Raw genomic sequence first — 22,395 nt, 5'->3', positions numbered from 1 at the left:
TGTGACTTGGGTACTGCATTTATTTTCAAAGAGGGCATCATAATTAAAGACATAGAAAAACTGCCTAACGGCAGAGGTACTGCCGGCACCTTCCAGACCGCGAGGATCATTAATGTCTATGCCCCATCTGGTTCTACCAATCGTCGCCAAAGAGCAAATTTTTTAAGGAAGGAATTGTTCCATTGTTTGGTGTACGCTGCAACAATACCATCCTTTGAGGCGACTTTAACAGTGTCATTCATGCCAAAGACCAAACTCCGAACTTTAACAAATCGCCAGAACTGGAACGGATCGTAACCGACCTCCGTTTAACTGATTCGTGGGAGCACAAGCACGGAGCTGCACCCGGCTTTACTCACCTCACTAATCATTCAGCAAGCCGGTTAGATCGGATATACGTCTCACCCAATCTGAAACACCGCATTCTGCAATCTGAAGCTCGGCCAACCGTTTTTTCAGACCACGCTGCATATATCTGCACATTAAATATGGAACGACAACGAACATGTCGATATAAAGGGCTGTGGAAACTTAATGTTTCACACTTAAAAGACCCTGCCTGTCGCTAAGCCTTTCTCACAACGTGGAGAGCCTGCGAGACCAAACTCGCCTCCTACACCTCGACCATGGATTGGTGGCTTAAATGCGCCAAACCTGGGATCCGTCGATGTTTCATCAACTGCTCCCGGGAGAAGAGCTTTTGGCACAAAAGAACAATAGAATTTTACTTTCACTGTCTCCGAGAAATCTACCTGCAAGGTGCATCAGCTATTGGGAACCATGAACGAATTAAAAAAGTCCAGGCAAAAATACTGACGTTACGGCGACAACAGCTTGAAGGTTACCAAATAAGGTCAAGAGCAGAGACTACAGCACAAAAAAAAGCTACTTCGGTCTATCACGTGATTCGTGAAACTAACAGAGGATTCCGAAAAATACTGACGGAGCTTAAAACTGAGAATGGAACCACCTTGACAATGCATAACGAAATAAAAGCAGCAATCCTTACCCATTTCGACAACTTGTTTTCAGCTAAGGTAGTAGACGAACAAGCACAGGATGATTTACTGGCCAACCTGCAAGGAAGAGTTAGTACCGCGTCCGCGGACGCTCTAATTGCGGAGGCAACCGAAGACGATGTAGAGTATGCTGTTTATCAAAGTGCAAAAAATAAATCCCCTGGAGCCGACGGAATACCAGCAGAGTTTTATCAAGTCTTTTGGGGCCATATCAAACATAGAATTATAGGCATCTGTAATGAACTTCTGACACTCAGTCAGGAGATACTAAAAGATTTTCGAGAAGGGATCATAGTATTAACCACAAAATACTCGGCTGGCAAGAAAATTGGAAACTTGAGATCAATCACACTGCTGAACAGTGATTATAAAAATTTTACGCGGCTCTTAGCCCACAGACTTAAACATGTAATGACCAGTGTTACCGGACCATATCAGTCTAGTGTGGGCAAGGGTAGAAAAATTCAACAGACACTGTCCAACTACCGCGACATAATTTCCATAGCGGAAGTGTGCCGACTACAATGTGGCATCGTGTCGTTAGATTTTGATAGAGCCTTCGACAGGATCAGCTACTCTTACCTCCTGAAAACGATGGATGCAATGGGCTTTCCCCCGAGATTCGTTGACGTCATACGGCGTTTGGTAACGAATAGTTCCTCAAGGATAAACATCAATGGACAGCCTAGCCGGCCAATAGAGATCGCAAGTTCCGTCAGGCAAGGTTGTCCGTTGTCCATGCCACTTTTTGCCTTGGCCATAGAACCCTTACTTGCTACCTTGACTCAACGGTTACAAGGATTACAAACACGAGGAAACAAAATAATTTGTCAAGTTTATGCGGATAATGTTGGATTTCTTGTTATGACTATGACAGAAATCGAGACGGCGATGTTAATAATTGATAAATACGAAAAAGCGTCGGCCGCAAAGTTGAACAAAACCAAGTCCGGCATATTGAGTATCGCACGTGGCATTGGCATGCGCACACAAGGTCAGTTACGTGAGCTCACAGCCTTCAAGTGTCTAGGCGTTGATTTCCGAAAAATTATACGTCAAACTATTGCGACCAACTATAGACAAGTATTCACTACCATACGCGCTAGTGTACGGACACACAGTATTAGGCAACTAAATGAAATTCAACGAGTGTCTCTCTCGAACGTCTCCATTACTTCCAAAGTCAGTTATACCGCACAGGTTCTGCCAATGCCCGCCGTCATCGCCAAACAAATTATGTCGGCAATAGACTATTTTGTGAGCCGTGGTCACATATTTAAAATCCAATATGACACTCTGACACTCGCCACTAAAAACAGAGGCTTAAACTTAACGGATGTTACAAAAAAGTTCCATGCTCTGTACATCTGCAATACGTTTCGGCAATGGAGACAATCAATCAGTTGTCTCGCTGCACACTTGCTGACCGAAATAGCTCTAGATGACCTCTCACCACCTATTAATGTGCAGCATATACCGAGCGCACTTTACCATTTGCTATGGTTTTTAATAGAATATAGCTATCTGTTGCTGTTGTTGTGGTCTTCAGTCCTGAGACTGGTTTGATGCAGCTTGAAACGTCCCCTTTTGAACAATTGTCTAAGACTGTGCTTTAACTGACACACAATTTAGCGCAACGCAATCTGACTTTCAATAATCCCTACAAAAGAATGGGCCCTGACTAAGATTAAACTATACCTTTCACAAATCACTTACCGCACAAAAATCTTCGCTACTCAAGCTACTGCAATACAGCGAGCGCCACTACTGCCAGCTAAATAAAAGATTCAAACTATGGAAGGCACTAACTACTGATAGGGATAGTTAGCAAATGAAAGATATTAATAGAGAACAAACAATGCATTTACCTCAATTGTCATAATATATATAGCAGTTCATGACAAATTTCAAAACTCCGCCATCTCTCTCCCCACATCCACCACTGCTGGCGGCTCACCTCCAACTGCGCAATGCTACGCGCTGTTCACATCCAGCTGCCGCTGCCCAACACTACAATGGCAGACAACAATGCAAACTAGCCACAGACTGCACACAGCACAGCCAGTGATTTTCATACAGAGCGCTACGTAACGTTGCCAATAAGAAAACATAAACAGCCTACTTACATAGCCCCCATGCTCCCCACAAAAAATTTTACAAATTGTTTTGGGCAGTGGCCAATAATTATTTGATAAAATTTTTCATAATTACAGTAAGAAAGATATCAAATGCACACACTTATTAATACAATGTTGGTCAAAAGCTAAAATTTTCTCACAGTCCATAAAAACAGTGCTGATCGGTCATCACAGTAAAATAGCACTGTTTTTCTCAAAGTCTGAGCAGTAAAAGAAAATGCGCACAGAAGTAGTGGATTTCCATGCTGTCTTGAAGAAGTAGTGTTGTCCTTCCAATGGAAAGACAGTGCTGACTCTTGACATGCAGACAGGTAATGCGCCACAACAGAGCAAGCCCACAGCAGAGTCAGTCGAAGTTTTGAGGAATATTGGTAGGTAGGTCATCACAGAGTAGACCCACTGTAGTCCTGGTAGAGATTACAGTATTGGTGGGCCACCAGGGGTGCAGACCCACTGCAGTCCTTGTAGAATTAATGGTATTGGTGGGACATCAAAGATGCAGACCCACGGTAGTCCATGTAGCGACGGGCAGCAGCCACTTGTTGCGACTGTGCAGGTGCACAATCACCATCGAAGAGTCTTGCGGAGAATATAGCAAGTCCATAAACCACCACTTGTCCACTCACAAAAAATTTGTTTGAAATGTCCTTAGAACCAGCAATGCTGTTATCCAGTCCCTTGCTGAATTATTACCACACGTGCAAACACTAACAGTCCCTACTTCTCACATATTGTCCATATACTATGACCAACAGAAATGTGTGCAGTGAAATGTAACTCACAAGGTACTTAATTTGATGAACTGGTGTCAATCACAATTTTATAACATGAGAATACAATTACAAAGGTACAGAAAACATCATTAAAGAACATAACAATACAGATAACATTTGTAGTAACAAACTTTACAGAAGAATCGAAATAACATATACATCAGTGTTACAGGAATTATGACATAAGTACATACGTAAAAGGTCTGAATAACTTTCGAAACATTAACTTCACACGTGAGCATTAAAACAAAACAGAATAAATAATGTCTAAACCTCTTTACAAAGAAAATAACATATTATAAATGCAAATTATATTTGAGGATAACAGTATTCCTCATCATAGTGAATGTAGCTTAGTACTAGAACAGAAAAAAATTTCTATGAAACAGTACACAGAGACAGGAAGAAAAGAAATACACAAGGGTACACAAACACATAGAATAATAATATGAAAGGAAAGGACAGGGTTTGTTTTACTGCAGTATTTTGCAAACAAAACTTTCTTTACTTCTTGGAGATCTCCCTTCATTCATCATTATTCCCAAAAAGTCCTATCTATACGTGCTTTCTGTATTCTATTCATATTTCTTTCAAAATAATTATTTCTCAGTGTACAATACTCATTTTGGCCCAAATCTTTTTCATATAACTTCTCAATGCATTTTTTCCCTATTGTCCATAATCAGTTTCTTATATAGTCTACCCCCTCTTGAGCTAACTTAAATCTACTGAGCTCAGATGCTAAACTAAGGGACGAGGCAATGCAGCAGTACAAAACAATTAACACAAACAGCAATGACAAAAAAAATACAAAAGGCGAAGCAAGGAGCATAAATTACAACTAATATAAGGCAATGAGCAGCAAACAAGAAAAATAAATCTGTAGTAAAACTGGCTTAGCAGAATAACACAAATTAAAATTCAGTAGCACTATGCCTGGCAAACAGCAGAAGCAAAAACAATAAATTAAATCTAAACATGACAATGCTCAAGCAGAAAAATATTACAGTAAAGACAACAATGCAGATAAGGGAAATGTATAATCACATCTTAATGTCTATGTAATTAAAGTGGTGCACCACAAGAAGTTATTCTACCAAAAAAATTACCAAGTAGTTGAAAAGAAAATTCCGTATGCAATTCCTGTGAAGGGAAATGTCTTTTTATGCTCCTTCGTTTTTTTTTTTTTTTGATTAGATCATAAAATTATTTACTGGATCTGTAGACATAAAATGTTTATATTAGTACATCTATTAAATTTTATTTTAACCAATGCTACAGTGCAGCTAAAAACTAGATATTAAAGAAAATGAAAATATGTACAAGGAAGGCATGAAACATCATCCATTAGCCATATGGCATTTCATAAGGTAGTGAAAAATCTCTCAACTATAAAGACAGTAGTCATAATCAGGTGTATAGACATAAAATATTTCTCGTCATTTCATTAGGCATTTCAGTAAATCATAAATTAAGAGCTCCACAGTGTAATCATATTGTTCAAGTTTGAGCGTGTCGTATTTGGGATGCTTTCTACAAAGGAATGTCAATAGCGAGGATAAGGGCCTCCTTTTTTTTTTTCTTTTCTACCTCTGCCTCTGAAAGGCACTCACTAATGACTTGTTCTCCCGGCGTCTGACACAGCTGGGTGCCCACGACGCATTACGTGCAGGTGGTCACTTAACTTTCTTTTGGAAATATTTACGACAGCATTTTCTGCTACAGTGACAGTCTCATATACAAAATTTCATGGGTCGAGAATTTGCGTTGCAAATGCGTAGAAACAAAATCTTATCAATATAACAGTGTCATCTACCTCAAACGTACTTTAAAATCATGCTCCCTTACCAAAGACATCATTCAAAGCTCTCATAGTATCACAATGGTTCCAAAAAAATATGAACAGTTCACAAAGTACAGCAAAATACAAGTTCATAAGTGTGAAGTTACCCAACTGTGTAATTGCGTAAACACGTGTCACTGATGTAGTAAAGAAAATGTTTATCTCTCAGTTAAATAATCAGATAGCTGTGTAATTTGTGTGTTAGAGAAATATGGTACCGATGTGTAAAGTTGTATAAGCAAATACCATATTAGCTAGGACTCCTTGTGCTTGCCAAACACATGGTACACAAAGTAGGCATGTACCCCCCTGAGGATTAATGTAATTATACCCTCAGGTGTTACAGATTACAACAATGGAATGAAATGTATCACGGAAAACCTTTGTATCATTGTACTTCAAATATCTTTAAAAATAAATGTTTTAAGTGCGAAATTAATCACTCAAATACGTGTCCTGTAGCGCTAAATGTGCGTCTTGCTGTAAGATAATCTCTGTGGAAGTGTCGTAGTTATCGTCCTCCGAAAGCTAAGTTCTGCAGAAGTCAATGTACTTACCTCATGATAAACAAAAGTGAAATGCTTTGAGTATAGATATCTTAGTTATTACGCTTATTGCTGTGATGAAGAAAGTACTGTGCTGTAACGTATTGTTGTGCTACAGAAAAGGCTGTCTCCTTGTAGCTATACCACAAAAGTTACTACTAAAACATGTTTAGCTTTCCAGAAGAATTCAGAAAAACTGTGCAGATATAAAACAGATACACTGCAAAAGCAACAATGTAAATTGTGTCACACATTAGTAGCATCGTGATATAGTCGTGTAGCTCTCAAATAAACTAACCACTGTGTCATCCGGTATCTCTCAGAAAGCACTTTGAATCCATAATGTATTTTCAAGTAAACCAAAATGTTGCATTAAAATTTCATTAGCAGTACCAGTACATGTTCGAAGTATGTAAGCCTGACAGTCGTTACGTAATCGTGCAACTAACGAGCAAGAATGTACAAATAACAACATTGTGTCGTCTGTTCACTATAACAATGCATTCGTAATTTCTGTTTAAATAAGTTCTCTTGGTTCTTGAGTGGCTATTTAACTTCAAACATTGTTGCATGTTAACAGTTTCTAAGTCTGACGATGTGTACTAGTAACGTGAAGTGAAAAATTTTATAGCAAAGACTAAGTTAAAAAACAGATTATCTCTCAATAAGCGGTTTTACATGTGAAATGTGGTGCAATCTTTTACTCTACATAGTACTCAGAGTTTCAACTTGAACGCAATTATCATGCGGTATACGTCGGTAAAGAATACTGGAATTTTTCTCAAGGTTAGCGTCTATGTTATTTTTCTCTGAGCCAGCCGGCGCACGCGGCTGCCTGCGGTGCGAGTCATTGTCTGTCTCTCTGTTGGCGCACGTCGTTATTGGGATTAGGAGACCTAACTTCTACAAATTCACCTTGCCGAGAAGGCCCTGCCCTGTTTAAATCCCACCAGTTCTGATGCAATTCAGGTCTGTCGTTACGATCATATCGTCTGTCGTCATGTCGGTAGATTCCATAGTTACTTTCGTGTCGGTCACGTGGTGGAGAACTTCTCCCTGAATCGTAACTGCACGTTGGTCCGTTGCGTCTAAAGTTATACTGTCTCCCTTGATAATATTTATTTTGGTTGCCATATTGTCTGTTTCTCTGATTGTCTCTGTGATAGTCATTACTGCGGAGAGGTGATCTTTCCCTGTAATTATTACTATTCTGCCAACGGTTGTCATACAGGTGGTGTCTGTTTTGGTCACGATTTGTGTTGTGAGAATAGCCTTGTCGTGTCCAGTTATTATTTCTTTCATCGCGGAATTGCGACGGATGTGACCTGTAATTGTTGTGCTTCTGTTTTCGCGTTCCACGATTGTCAGTGTCAATTTCTAATTCTTGTAAGAGTCCCTGAAAAGCTTCAATGTCGTCTTTGCAACGTCCTGCCAAAATAATGTGTCGTAAATGTTCAGGTAATTTGATTAAGCAAATGCGGATGAGTTCTGAGGGGCTGTATGGGTTTGACAGGTACTGATTCTTGTGCAACATGTCTTCAAAATATTTCACAAGACTGGAGAACTCAGATTGTTCGAAATGTTTCCTCATTATAATGCTATGTTTTACTCGGTCTTGTGTAGCTTGAGACCAATATGCTGAGAGGAAGGCATGATAAAATTCTCCTTCACTGTGACAATCGTGAATGACCGATCGCATTCTTACAGCTGGTTCATTCTTCAAGTAGCCACACATAAATTGTAACCTGTGCTCCAATGACCAGTTGGGAGGAAAACAATGAGAGAATTGATGGAGCCATGCTTGTGGATGAATGTCGTTGCCAGAATTCTTAAATGTTTTGAATTTATGTGTAGTAATGAACAGCTTATAGTCAAAATCATCATGTCGGCGAGTCGCATGTCGGTCATTGTTACGTCGTTTCGGCGGTTCCATCTCAAAATTCGGTGTGCCTTGCCGAATTTCTTTCATAATTTCCGAAATGTCCTGTGTTATTATTTTGTGGCTTCTCCGTATTTCTAAGTTCCTCTTCCCGTGTTGGAGCGCGAGTGTCCTCTGAAATATGAAATTTTGGTATTACTTGTGCCAACTGATCTTGTACTTCCCGGATTTCTCTTTTGTATTGCGTATTAATTTGATTCTGATTTTGTTTGAATTTCTTAATTTGTTCATACTCTTCTGTGTCAGTGATGGCTATAGGTCTTGTGTCATTCAGATCATCATCTACCTTTGTATATAAGTTAGTGAAATGATCCGAAAGTTCGGCTACTTTCTCCGATAGTGTACTTATTTCCTCAGTGTGTTTTTCTGAACCAAGTTTCAGAGTATCTACTGTGTCCTTTAAGTTTTCTTGACCTTTTGCAAGTTGCATAACCGAATCGGTAGATGCAACTGAGTCAATTTTAGCTTGCAGGGTCTCATGATTTTGATGAACAATAGTTTGCAGTTCTTTTATGGCTGCTTCGTGATTCTGTAATGCATTTTCATGCCGCGAAAAAATAGGTTGAAAATGCTCACAAATTTGTGTTTTTACGTCATTACAGACTTTTTGACATTTCGATTCAATGTTATGTAACTCAGTAGTTAAATCTTGAAGTGTTTGTTCATGTGTGGTGTCTAACTTTTGAAGATTTTGTTCCATTGTGTCTAACTTTTTAAGATTTTGTTCCACTGTGTCTAACTTTTGAAGATTTTGTCCCACTTGTTTCTGATTTTGTTCAAGCGTTGTGTCTAACTTTTGTAGCCTTTGTCCCATTTGTTACATTAACTGTAATAACAATGCACTGGTGTCTGAAACATGCTCCTCAGTCCCTTTCGGCAGTGAAGTTGCACCGGCAACATTTACATTTTGACAAGCAGAAAATGTGTCTCGACTTATTTGCGAAAACGGTGAGGACTCAAAACCTGAATCTACAGTATTTGCAAAATTGTGTCCTGTCATTTCGGATTCCTGAGGCGAGCTGTTGCCGACCGATCGATCGATAATGCTTCCCTGTTCACTACCTGTTTCACTGCCTACGCCATTGTTTGCCGCCCGCTCCATTTCCCTATGCACAATTATCAAATTACTACTTTGAACATTACTTAATTCATTACACGGTGGCGCTAACACACTGCTTTCGTCTTCGCTGTCATTTCTCAGTTTACTTTGGAGCCTAGTATTACGTTTTTCACACGCCATGATTGTCACAATATTTCACAAAACAACACAGAAAAGCACAATTTGAAGAGCAAAATAAGATAACACATTAACATAGCACTGAAAATAATATCCAGTTAATTGCAGCTGCGAAATACTAGGTGCAAATCTACATGCATGCCACAACTGTGTACAACAATGAAAAACTACAACTACAAAGGAAATTCTCTCTATAATTACGCACTAGCAATAAACAAAAGCTACATTAATTACACAAACTACAATAAAAAAAATCAGAAGATTCCAGTGAGGTATCCTCAGCTAAGGGTCGACATATGAAACATCTCCTTTTGAACAATTGTCTAAGACTGTGCTTTAACTGACACACAATATTTTGTTAGCGCAACGCAATCTGACTTTCAATAATCCCTACAAAAGAATGGGCCCTGACTAACATTAAACTATACCTTTCACAAATCACTTACCGCACAAAAATCTTCGCTACTCAAGCTACTGCAATACAGCGAGCGCCACTACTGCCAGCTAAATAAAAGATTCAAACTATGGAAGGCACTAACTACTGATAGGGATAGTTAGCAAATGAAAGATATTAATAGAGAACAAACAATGCATTTACCTCAATAGTCATAATATATACAGCAGTTCATGACAAATTTCAAAACTCCGCCATCTCTCTCCCCACATCCACCACTGCTGGCGGCTCACCTCCAACTGCGCAATGCTACGCGCTGTTCACATCCAGCTGCCGCTGCCCAACACTACAATGGCAGACAACAATGCAAACTAGCCACAGACTGCACACAGCACAGCCAGTGATTTTCATACAGAGCCGTACGTAACGTTGCCAATAAGAAAACATAAACAGCCTACTTACAAGCTCTCCATGCTACTCTATCCAAAGAAGAGCGGCGCGTTTCGTCACAGGGTTATTTGGTAACCGTGATAGTGTTACGGAGATGTTTAATAAACTCAAGTGGCAGACTCTGCAAGAGAGGCGCTCTGCATCGCGGTGTAGCTTGCTCGCCAGGTTTCGAGATGGTGCGTTTCTGGATGAGGTATCGAATATATTGCTTCCCCCTACTTACACCTCCCGAGGAGATCACGAATGTAAAATTAGAGAGATTAGAGCGCGCACGGAGGCTTTGAGACAGTCGTTCTTCCCGCGAACCATACGCGACTGGAACAGGAAAGGGAGGTAATGACAGTGGCACGTAAAGTGCCCTCCGCCACACACCGTTGGGTGGCTTGCGGAGTATAAATGTAGATGTAGATGTATCCTGTGCAAGCCTCTTCATCACTCAGTACCTACTGCAACCTACATCCTTCTGAATCTGCTTAGTGTATTCATCTCTTGGTCTCCCTCTACGATTTTTACCCTCCACGCTGCCCTCCAATACTAAATTGGTGATCCCTTGATGCCTCAGAACATGTCCTACCAACCGATCCCTTCTTCTGAACTACAACTACAACTACAACTACAACTACAACTTCTCCCCAATCCTATTCAATACTTCCTCATTTGTTATGTGGTCTACCCATCTAATCTTCAGCATTCTTCTGTAGCACCACATTTCGAAAGCTTCTATTCTCTTCTTGTCCAAACTATTTATCGTCCTAGTTTCACTTCCATACATGGCTACACTCCATACAAATACTTTTAGAAATGACTTCCTGACACTTAAATCTATACTCGATGTTAACAAATTTCTCTTCTTCAGAAACGCTTTCCTTGCCATTGCCAGTCTACATTTTATATCCTCTCTACTTCGACCATCATCAGTTATTTTGCTCCCCAAATAGCAAAACTCCTTTACTACTTTAAGTGTCTCATTTCCTAATCTAATTCCCTCAGCATCACCCGACTTAATTCGACTACATTCCATTATCCTCGTTTTGCCTTTGTTGATGTTCATCTTATATCCTCCTTTCAAGACACTGTCCATTCCATTCAACTGCTCTTCCAAGTCCTTTGCTGTCTCTGACAGAATTACAATGTCATCGGCGTACCTCAAAGTTCTTATTTCTTCTCCATGGATTTTAATACCTACTCCGAATTTTTCTTTTGTTTCCTTTACTGCTTGCTCAATATACAGATTGAATAACATCGGGGAGAGACTACAACCCTTTCTTACTCCCTTCCCAACCACAGCTTCCCTTTCATGTCCCTCGACTCTTATAACTGCCATCTGGTTTCTGTACAAATTGTAAATAGCCTGCCGCTCCCTGTATTTTGCCCCTGTCACCTTTAGAGTTTGAAAGAGAGTATTCCAGTCAACATTGTCAAAAGCTTTCTCTAAGTCTACAAATGCTAGAAACGTAGGTTTGCCTTTCCTCAATCTTTCTTCTAAGATAAGTCATAAGGTCAGTATTGCCTCATGTGTTCCAGTGTTTCTACGGAATCCAAACTGATCTTTCCCGAGGTCGGCTTATACTAGTTTCTCCATTCGTCTGTAAAGAATTCGTGTTAGTATTTTGCAGCTGTGGCTTATTAAACTAATTGTTGTGTAATTTCCACATCTGTCAACACCTGCTTTCTTTGGGATTGGAATTATTATATTTTTCTTGAAGTCTGAGGGTATTTCGCCTGTTTCATACATCTTGCTCACCAGATGGTAGAGTTTTGTCAGGACTGTCTCTCCCAAGGCCGTCAGTAGTTCCAATGGAATGTTGTTTACTCCCGGGGCCTTGTTTCGACTCATGTCTTTCAGAGCTCTGTCAAACTCTTCACACAGTATCGTATATCCCATTTCATCTTCATCTACATCCTCTTCCATTTCCATAATACTGTCCTCAAGTACATCGCCCTTGTGTAGACCCTCTATATACTCCTTCCACCTTTCTGCTTTCCCTTCTTTGCTTAGAACTGGGTTTCCATCTGAGCTCCTGATATTCATACAAGTCGTTCTCTTATCTCCAAAGGTCTCTTTAATTTTCCTGTAGGCAGTATCTATCTTACCCCCAGTGAGATAAGTCTCTACATCCTTACATTTGTCCGCTAGCCATCCCTGCTTAGCCATTTTGCACTTCCTGTCGATCTCATTTTTGAGACGTTTGTATTCCTTTTTGCCTGCTTCATTTACTGCATTTTTATATTTTCTCCTTTCATCAATTAAATTCAATATTTCTTCTGTTACCCAAGGATTTCTACTAGTCCTCGTCTTTTTACCTACTTGATCCTCTGCTGCTTTCACTACTTCATCCCTCAAAGCTACCCATTCTTCTTCTACTGTATTTCTTTCCCCCATTCCTGTCAATTGTTCCCTTATGCTCTCCCTGAAACTCTGTACAACCTCTGGTTCTTTCAGTTTATCCAGGTCCCATCTCCTTCCATTCCCACCTTTTTGCAGTTTCTTCAGTTTTAATCTACAGGTCATAACCAATAGATTGTGGTCAGAGTCCACATCTGCCCCTCGAAATGTCTTACAATTTAAAACCTGGTTCCTAAATCTCTGACTTACCATTATATAATCTATCTGATACCTTTTAGTATCTCCAGGGTTCTTCCATGTATACAACCTTCTTTCATGGTTCTTAAACCAAGTGTTAGCTATGATTATGTTGTGCTCTGTGCAAAATTCTACCAGGCGGCTTCCTCTTTCATTTCTTACCCCCAATCCATATTCACCTACTACGTTTCCTTCTCTCCCTTTTCCTACACTCGAATTCCAGTCACCCATGACTATTAAACTTTCTTCTCCCTTCACTATCTGAATAATTTCTTTTATTTCATCATACATTTCTTCAATTTCTTCGTCATCTGCAGAGCTAGTTGGCATATAGACTTGTACTACTGTAGTAGGTGTGGGCTTCGTATCTATCTTGGCCACAATAATGCATTCACTATGCTGTTTGTAGTAGCTTACCCGCATTCCTATTTTCCTATTCATTATTAAACCTACTCCTGCATTACCCCTATTTGATTTTGTGTTTATAACCCTGTAGTCACCTGACCAGAAGTCTTGTTCCTCCTGCCACCTAACTTCACTGATTCCCACTATATCTAACTTTAACCTATCCATTTCCCTTTTTAAATTTTCTAACCTACCTGCCCGATTAAGGGATCTGACATTCCACGCTCCGATCCGTAGAACGCCAGTTTTCTTTCTCCGGATAACGACATCCTATTGAGTAGTCCCCGCCCGGAGATCCGAATTGGAGACTATTTTACCTCTGGAATATTTTACCCAAGAAGACGCCATCATCATTTAATCATACAGTAAAGCGGCATGCCCTCGGGAAAAATTACGGCTGTAGTTTCCCCTTGCTTTCAGCCGTTCGCAGTACCAGCACAGCAAGGCCGTTTTGGTTATTGTTACAAGGCCAGATCAGCCAATCATCCAGACTGTTGTCCTTGCAACTACTGAAAAGGCTGCTGCCCCTCTTCAGGAACCACACGTTTGTCTGGCGTCTCAACAGATACCCTGCCGTTGTGGTTGCACCTACGGTACGGCTATCTGTATCGCTCAGGCACGCAAGCCTCCCCACCAACAGCAAGGTCCATGGTTCATGGGGGGGGGGGGGGGGGCGGGGGGGGTATAGCTATCTACATTCGCGAATTCCGGAAAACGATATGAACAACGTAAATGAAATATACAGCAAATTGATGGAAGAGAAGAAGAAAAACAAAATAGAAGACAAATACCCATGTTATAACTGGAAAGCGATATGGAACAATATTCATAACCGTACCATAGCTACTGATCTGAAAGCAACATGGTACTTCGCTATAAACAGGAAATTTGCAACTTACTCTACACTTCATACGATCGACCTCTCAGACTCGTCACTTTGTGAAACGTGTAATTTAATTGATAACGAAGAACATCTGTTCGTGTGTGACAGGGTTCAAGATATATGGCTGTATGTACGACGAAAGTTGGCGGCTACCCTCCGAACGTCACCTAACGCAATAACACCTGCGGACTTTTTGGCACCGGATGATGTACCCTTTCCTACCACGAAAAGAAACGCAGTCAACTGGCTGAAAGCAGCAACAGTGCATTACCTCTTCACGAAAGAAGAGAAAAGCAAAGAGGATTTTTGGATCTATCTGCTAACTGAGCCTACGGTCGCAGGTTGGAATCCTGTCTCGGACATGGATGTGTGTGATGTCCTTAGGTTAGTTAGGTTTAAGTAGTTCTAAGTTATAGGGGACTGATGACCACAGCAGTTGAGTCCCATAGTGCTCAGAGCCACTTTTTTGCTAACAGAGCATCACAAGTTACTGCAAACTAGTAAATATAAAGAAAATTATGCTAAATTTTTAATCAAGACCTTAACGTAACAGAAGCAACAAGAAATATTTCGGACTAAGAGGAAACAAAGCAAGAGCTGGTCAATATACTGCCTTAATTTACAATCACAGTGATGAAGATAGTTTGTTTTAGTTTTCACTGACATTGATATTGTTTGAGGTTTACATTTATTAAACATTTTGATATAGCCAGTATAAATAGCTACTTCACACCGAGGATGGTTTTATTTTCTTATCAGTGAGGAGCGGAAGATTGGAATTTTCTTTTACAATTCATTATCGCAGGAGGCCTATTTGGTTCAAGAATACAAAAGAAAGTGAAGACGAAGAAAACTGTTTCTGTTTCGTACATGGTGAAGACAGCATTCATTTTCACATTGTCATTAAACCCGAAGAAGTGGTAATTTATTTTTTCGGAGATAACGAGATTAAAGTCGCCTCATCATTTTATGGTTTTGTACATGGCGTGAAAGGCCTACGTCGACGAAGGCGAATTATGGCGAGCGCAAGAATGGCCTAAAAAGAAAAAAAAAGAAAAAGAAAAAGATGGTAGAGTACTTGCCCGTGAAAGGCAAAGGTCCCGAGTTCGAGTCTCGGTCGGGCACACAGTTTTAATCTGTCAGGAAGTTTATATCAGCGCACACTCCGCTGTAGAGTGAAAATCTCATTCTGGACTCTTGTATCTGTTACTCTGTGGTTAGGATATCGTCTACCGTATTCTCTACAGCCGCCAGTGGCAGCGTTTCCATCACAAAATCCATACACAAACAAATAATTAGTATACTTAGCATTTGTGAATGCATGCAGCATTTTTAAAAAAATCAGTTATCTAATCTCAAGCATATACTCATTATCCTAACGTCATAATGAAACACAATCGATATATAGACTCGTAAGAGTTCGAGTACCAATAAGCGAAATTAGAATTTTATTAATACCTTCAGCTGCTAACGGGTGTTGATATATATCAACGGGGACAGGTGAAAATGTGTGCCCCGACCGGGACTCGAACGCGAGATCTCCTCCTTGCATGGCAGACACTCTATCCATCTGAGCCACCGAGGGCATGCCTCCCGCGAAACCCACGTTCTCACCTTGTATGTCCACACACTACATTCGTAGTGTCCCACCCCAACACACTCATTACTCGTGGAAGACATTCTTACCAAGTCCCATAAGAGTTCGGGGAATATGTGTGCATACGCTCAGAAGAAGAAGGTCATGGCCGGTGTTGCCAGCACTGTATACTTATATGGATATGATGTCTGTTCTTTCGGACATGCCCGAAAGAACAGACACCATATCCATATAAGTACAGTAATCGAAATGGAAACTTCTATCTTTCGAACAAATAAAACTAGATGATATGTTATACGGTATGTTTTATTCGAATTAGTCTATACTACCACCTCTGAAATTATTTACTAAGCTTCTTCAAAGACCCTTTATCATAACAAAAATACCTGATAATGCTGAGGTCAGTGGCTGCATTGGTGCCATAGATGGTACTACCACCACTGAGAATAACATTAGTTCATCGTAAGTTTTAGAAGCGGTATTGTTCCATGTGTTTCAATATTTTCTTCAGTTTTCCTGATAGGGGTATCATAAGCGGGTTTCCCCAGCAAGGAAAGTTTCGCGCTATGTGGAATATTTACGTTTTACTTTCTCAGCTGCGTTAAGTTGGTGACATTTCGGTCTTGTGTATGTGTGAGGGGATATATTGTGTGTTTCTTTGTATAACCTGAGTTATGAGCTGGGTGCCTGCGTAGTTATAGGACCTGACAGTGACATACAGTTGTTTATCTGTGGTTGACAAGTGAGTGAGCGACTTCTACACGAGGTGGACAAAAATAGGGAAATGCGAAAAACGCACCACATCGACGTGCCCATCACGCTGTCGGAGACCCTTTAGCATTCGTAACAACGTCCAGTCGTCTCGGAATGGATAAATATAGGCCGTGTATGACTTAGGTAATCTTATAACATTGTTCTGGAAAATAGTGGCGAGTTCAGGTGACGATGATGGAAGTGGATAGGGATCACGCACCCTGCTCTCCAAAGTAGATCACAAAGAATCAGTAGTACTAAGATCTGATGACTGTGTGGTGACTGTGGTGGCCAGGGTAGATGCGACAGTTGAGTCTTGTGCTCACAAAACCGCATCTTGACGATGCGACCTGTGTGAACAGATGTCCTGTCTTTCTGGTGCACAGCATCAGCGTGGGAGAACAAATATCGTACAGTGAGATGGACTTGAGCAGCCTAAAGGATCACATAAACTTTCGCTGTAATGCCACTTTGCACAGTGGCAATGGGGCCCAAAAAATACCGCGATATGCTTGCCCAAATCGTCACTGAACCTCCACCATTTCCAATGTTGGGACCTAAATTCGGCGAAATATTGAAAACAGTGTGAAAGAAGACTTATTCTGCTAAATGACCTTCCTCAATTGCTCCATGACTGAGTTTCTATGGCTTCGACAAAATGTTTTCCTGGTGAGTAATTTTGAATTTCCAGCTCGCCATGCAATTCTCTGCATCTGTAGCTCCTTTTGTGTTATCTTGGTGCTGACAGGACTCGCGACTGCGACATTCATTTCCTTAGTAACTTTCGAAAGTATGGTCCCCTTATTTTCCGTCACAATCCTCTTCAATGACCGCCTGTCACAATCACTCAGCATACAGTGTCGTCCTCGTAGTGACTTATCGGATGGTGCTTTTCCGCTTTTCCTGTATACGGTATAAATCATCGGGTACCTCGGTGACGGAAACAGCCAACACAAGAGCACGTACAATTTGCCCACACTCTAATTCGAAACTAGTAGCGAATTGTGGAAAATAAATGACAGCTGAAGATTTCACCACGAATTATAACGAATCCACTTAGCTCTGACACAATGCACTCACAACTACGTGCCACACTGTTCTGACAACGACTGACTCTTCCAACGTGCTGAGGGTACTGCGCAGTTGCTGTTCGTGGTCAAATACAACAGTGTATCCTGCAGGCTTGATAAGCCTCTGAATTTATGTTCATGCACACATTTCTGACGGTGTTACCATACTTTTGTCCAATCCCTGTATGTGTGAAGTTGTGTTTCCCTCTACCATTTATTGTACGTTAGACCACATCCTGCTGGTTAGGGAGTGCAAAAACACTTTTATTTATCTGATCGAACGGTCCACGGCTAAATTGCCGCTTCATAACGTCCAACGGGCACAATATTTCAGTGATCAGACGTACAGACATCGACAGGTATGCTGATGATTTGAACTTCTGAGGGCTCGTGGCCGACCTATATCCCTCTCTCCCGCGAGCTGTTCCCTCCGCGGTCCGAACCGGCTAGTGTCGATATCTGTGGTGTCGCTGACGTAGGTGCTCTGTCCACCCTGGTCACCAGATGATTTTGTTTGCTGAGAGTCTTCTTAATTAAACTCAGCGCTGGTTCGCAGGCCTTGCTAAAGTTAGAGCCACAATCACGGTTGATGAAATTGTCTCTCGACCGATCTGCTATCGCCTCTATAACGATGTTGTCCCAGTATTAGGATGTCTGTGCCAAGATCCTGGTACGTTCGTGCTCCATCGCGTGATTCTGAGAGAAACAGTGCCTTGCGACCGCTGACGTCGAAATTCACCAGCCGACTGTACCTCTGGGGATCCCGGCAACGATCCTCGACCGTGCCCATTGTCTGTCCGATATATGTCTTCCGACAATGACACGGAGTCAGGTACACTCCGGCCTTTCGCAAACCGAATCGTCTTTGACGCTTTCCAATAATGCTCTCGTTCTATTGGGCGGACAAAATGGAACTTTTACTCGGTGCTTTTTCAATATGTGTCCGATATTTCCCGATAGTGCGCCAATGTACGATACAAAGGTAGTGGCTGCCTCTTTCTCCGTGACTTCTTCTGTCTCCACAGGTTGTATTGTTGTGGTGGGTCTGAGAACGCGCCTAATCTGCTGTTCTGGGTATCCCTTTCTTTCCAAAATACAGTTATGATATGTTCCAGCTCATGGGGCAAACTCTCTGGAATTGAGATGGTCTGCGAAACTCTCAGTTTCTAGACCCCATTTCTCTGCTAAGGGTGGTTACACATAAAAACTGATTAGTGTGCGTTTTCTTCCGACAAACACTATGGCCCAGGATTCTAAGACCTGTTCTCTTGCCCATGGAAAAATGGAAATGAGAGTACGACATTGTGGGCAGGGAGTCTCCCATTCGGCCGCCGAGGGCAAGTACTCACCGCATTCGAAGCCACATTGGGCGACTTGCACGTCGGAAATGGGGATGAAATGATAATGAGGGCAACACTACACTGCGTTCTTGACCGGAGAAAAATCTCCAGCTCCAGACGGGAATCGAACCCGGGCCCCTTGGCGTGGCATTCCGCCGCTCTGACCACTGAGCTAACGGGGGCGGACTCTCTTGCCCATGACGTCCAGGTAATCAGCCTTCTGCTTCGGTCTTCATAGTGAATTTAATGTTGGGATGCATGGAGTTAATACCTGTTAGGAAGCCAAAGAGTTTGTCTCGTCCATGGGTCCATATGACGAATGTGTCATTCACATAACGGAAAAAACACATCTGTTTCCATCTGGATGACACGAGGAACTCCTCTTCGAAGTACTCCATACACAAATTCATCTGTTTTAGGCTAGAAACTCTCAGTTTTGTGATATAAAATTTCCAGTCCGTTAGCGTCAACTGAAGTTTTTCGTTCATTGTTCATGTTGGTGCAATGCGCTCCTAATTTTAAATTTCCTGCCAGATTAAAACCATGGGCCGCATCATTATTTGAAACTGGGACCTTCACCCTATCCTGTATCGGCTGAGCTACAGTATACAAGCACGTCTCACGACCTGGCTTGACTGTTTTACTTATGACAGTAGCTCGTGACACTAGCACTCCCGGTGGAAATGTTATTGTGGGAACAACGGCTTTGCCATAGACTAGGAGATTGCTTCCGGAATGAAATTTCACTCTTTAGCGAAGTGTTCGATGATCTGAAACTTCTGCGGAATTTCCAGTACCAAGTTCGAGTCCTGGTCGAAAACAGCTCGAAGAGAAGTCCCTGGTGTCATCCAAATGGAAACAGGTGTGTTTTTCCGTTATGTGGGTGACACTTTCGTGATCTGAGCCCATGGAAGAGACAAACTCCCAGAAAGTTCCAAATCAGCGCACACTTCGTTGCAGAGTGTTAACTTTATTGTGACCTTCAAAAATCGTCTTCCAGTGTTTCAATGTATCCTAATTTCAATTTATTTGTCTGCTAATTTCTTGTTTTACATATACTATAACTTCTTTCGGTACGTTGTTAAGCATATTAACTAGTTAACTTCGTGTCTACAGAGATCCTTTCTTTTTTATACTGTGCCACAACTTTATTTGAGTTATATAGGGTTCATTGTAAATTTCATTTATTTGTATCATACCTCGGAAGTGAAGCAGCTTCTTCTGTGCTAAATTTTTGCGTTCGAGAAATTACATGACCCTTATATGGTGTGTCTGTTGTTGGGTTAAGCAGCAGAAATAAAATTCAGCTTATAATTACCATCTCTTTATAACAAATCACAACGTAATTGTATCCTTAGTTCTGTTCTAATCGCTCGACGCTATGCTGAGAAATGTAGTAATTTTTGCTCTGTTTGCAGGAGAAGTTGTATATGTCAAACATCGTATGGTCGCCCAACATAGAACCTCCAACACAGAGCGCGTTCCTGACGGAATCTCCCATTTCAATTTTGAACGAGGGCCGTTTTCTGAAATTGCCCCTCATGATCGGTGTCACTTCCGCTGAACTCGGTGAGTGTGAAATGATTATGCGTTCGCACAAATGGAGGATATACAGAAAATTTTGAGCTTTTTACTTCCTGAAGCAACGCCTATTAGATCGTACTCTCTGTGTCTTAAGGTTTCAGCATCCTCAGCCAATCAGCGGTGATCACCAACTTGAACGAGCAGTTTGAGCAAGTTGTGGGTCCCTGTCTTCACCTACCGACAACCGAAGAGCAGGCGGAAGCTGCCTTGAGGATTAGAAATTTTTATTTCGGCAACGAAAGCATTTCTCCAGAAAACCCGGAGCCATTAGTGCAGGTAAGTCAATACCTGTTTTCTTTGTTCCTACTGTGTGATAACTGTAACACGGTGACAATAATATTAACGATTTTGCTGTCGAACATCCAACCCTTTAAGAGAAGCTAAACGTCTTTCCCAAGATCGCTAATAACAACCACATTCTCGATAACCGGTTTCGGTAATAAATGTTACCATCTTCAGATCTCAATAGACAGGTTATTGCATATTTCTTAACGTGTCTGTTGAGATCTGAACATCGCAGTGCCGATTACCGAAACCGGTTATCGAGAACGACGGTTGTTATTAGCGATTTAGGAAAAGAAGTTTAGCTTCTATAATCTGTTATCACAGCTCGCCCCTTGCCGCTCAAAATGAGTAAACTAAAAGAAAACCCGAGAGGTTGGTTCTCTTTCTAAGTGCTATAATAATTACAAAACATGTACAAGATAGTTATAACCTTTCGCTACTTGAGCGAGCGTATATGTAAATTATTTACCTTACGGGTGCCCATCTTTGTAGGAATGATATTCATACTCTATGCTGTAGAATTTGCATTGTCGGTAGCGATAGTGGATTGACTCTCCGTTAGACGCCGACATTGATACGGCGACGTAGGGTTGAAACACGAGCATCAGTGCGCTTTACAGCAGTAGGCAGTCAACAAAGGTGAGCAGCGCTTAGCTCACAAAGCTGTTTTATCAAAACAACGGCGATAGCGCAGCTGCTCCTCGTAAGTATCGGCGCATTAAAGGAATACAGAGTAGCTCTCTTCCTGCGCCGGTGTTGAAGAACATGATTCGGAAGTTCGAGTAATTGGTGATTTGAGAATTGTTCATGAGAAAGGCGACTGATAACTGCACCACAAATTGTTGATGAAGATTGCCATGACTGAGAATTCTGGACGCAATGTGCGATCTTCAAGTAGTACACGTGATGTGTCACGACAGCTGAACTTTCCACGGTCCACGGTTGCTTCGGGAAACAGTAGAGCAGTCTCTAGTGCGGCTCCAGGCTCTCGTGGACGGAGATGGTCGTCACTTTGAACAACCTTTGTAACCTGCAGCGCAAACGTGATATATATATATATATATATATATATATATATATATATATATATATATATATATATACACTCCTGGAAATTGAAATAAGAACACCGTGAATTCATTGTCCCAGGAAGGGGAAACTTTATTGACACATTCCTGGGGTCAGATACATCACATGATCACACTGACAGAACCACAGGCACATAGACACAGGCAACAGAGCATGCACAATGTCGGCACTAGTACAGTGTATATCCACCTTTCGCAGCAATGCAGGCTGCTATTCTCCCATGGAGACGATCGTAGAAATGCTGGATGTAGTCCTGTGGAACGGCTTGCCATGCCATTTCCACCTGGCGCCTCAGTTGGACCAGCGTTCGTGCTGGACGTGCAGACCGCGTGAGACGACGCTTCATCCAGTCCCAAACATGCTCAATGGGGGACAGATCCGGAGATCTTGCTGGCCAGGGTAGTTGACTTACACCTTCTAGAGCACGTTGGGTGGCACGGGATACATGCGGACGTGCATTGTCCTGT

General features: G+C 41.5%; 1 protein-coding gene across 1 annotated transcript in view; it reads left to right on the top strand.

The window, feature by feature from the left end:
• The window catches only part of LOC126474518 (venom carboxylesterase-6-like), a 105,084-nt gene that overhangs the window by 66,243 nt on the left and 16,446 nt on the right, over window positions 1–22,395 (top strand). Inside the window, exons 5-6 of the mRNA XM_050101990.1 lie at window positions 20,392–20,539; window positions 20,649–20,830. Of these exons, the coding sequence (XP_049957947.1) occupies window positions 20,392–20,539; window positions 20,649–20,830 (330 nt within the window). The remainder of the gene's footprint in view (window positions 1–20,391; window positions 20,540–20,648; window positions 20,831–22,395) is intronic.

The sequence above is a fragment of the Schistocerca serialis genome, chromosome 4 (genome assembly GCF_023864345.2).
Source record: "Schistocerca serialis cubense isolate TAMUIC-IGC-003099 chromosome 4, iqSchSeri2.2, whole genome shotgun sequence".
In the NCBI taxonomy this organism is placed as follows: domain Eukaryota; kingdom Metazoa; phylum Arthropoda; class Insecta; order Orthoptera; family Acrididae; genus Schistocerca; species Schistocerca serialis.
Note: the sequence above shows the minus strand (reverse complement) of the source record. Positions and strands in the feature narration are given on the sequence as shown.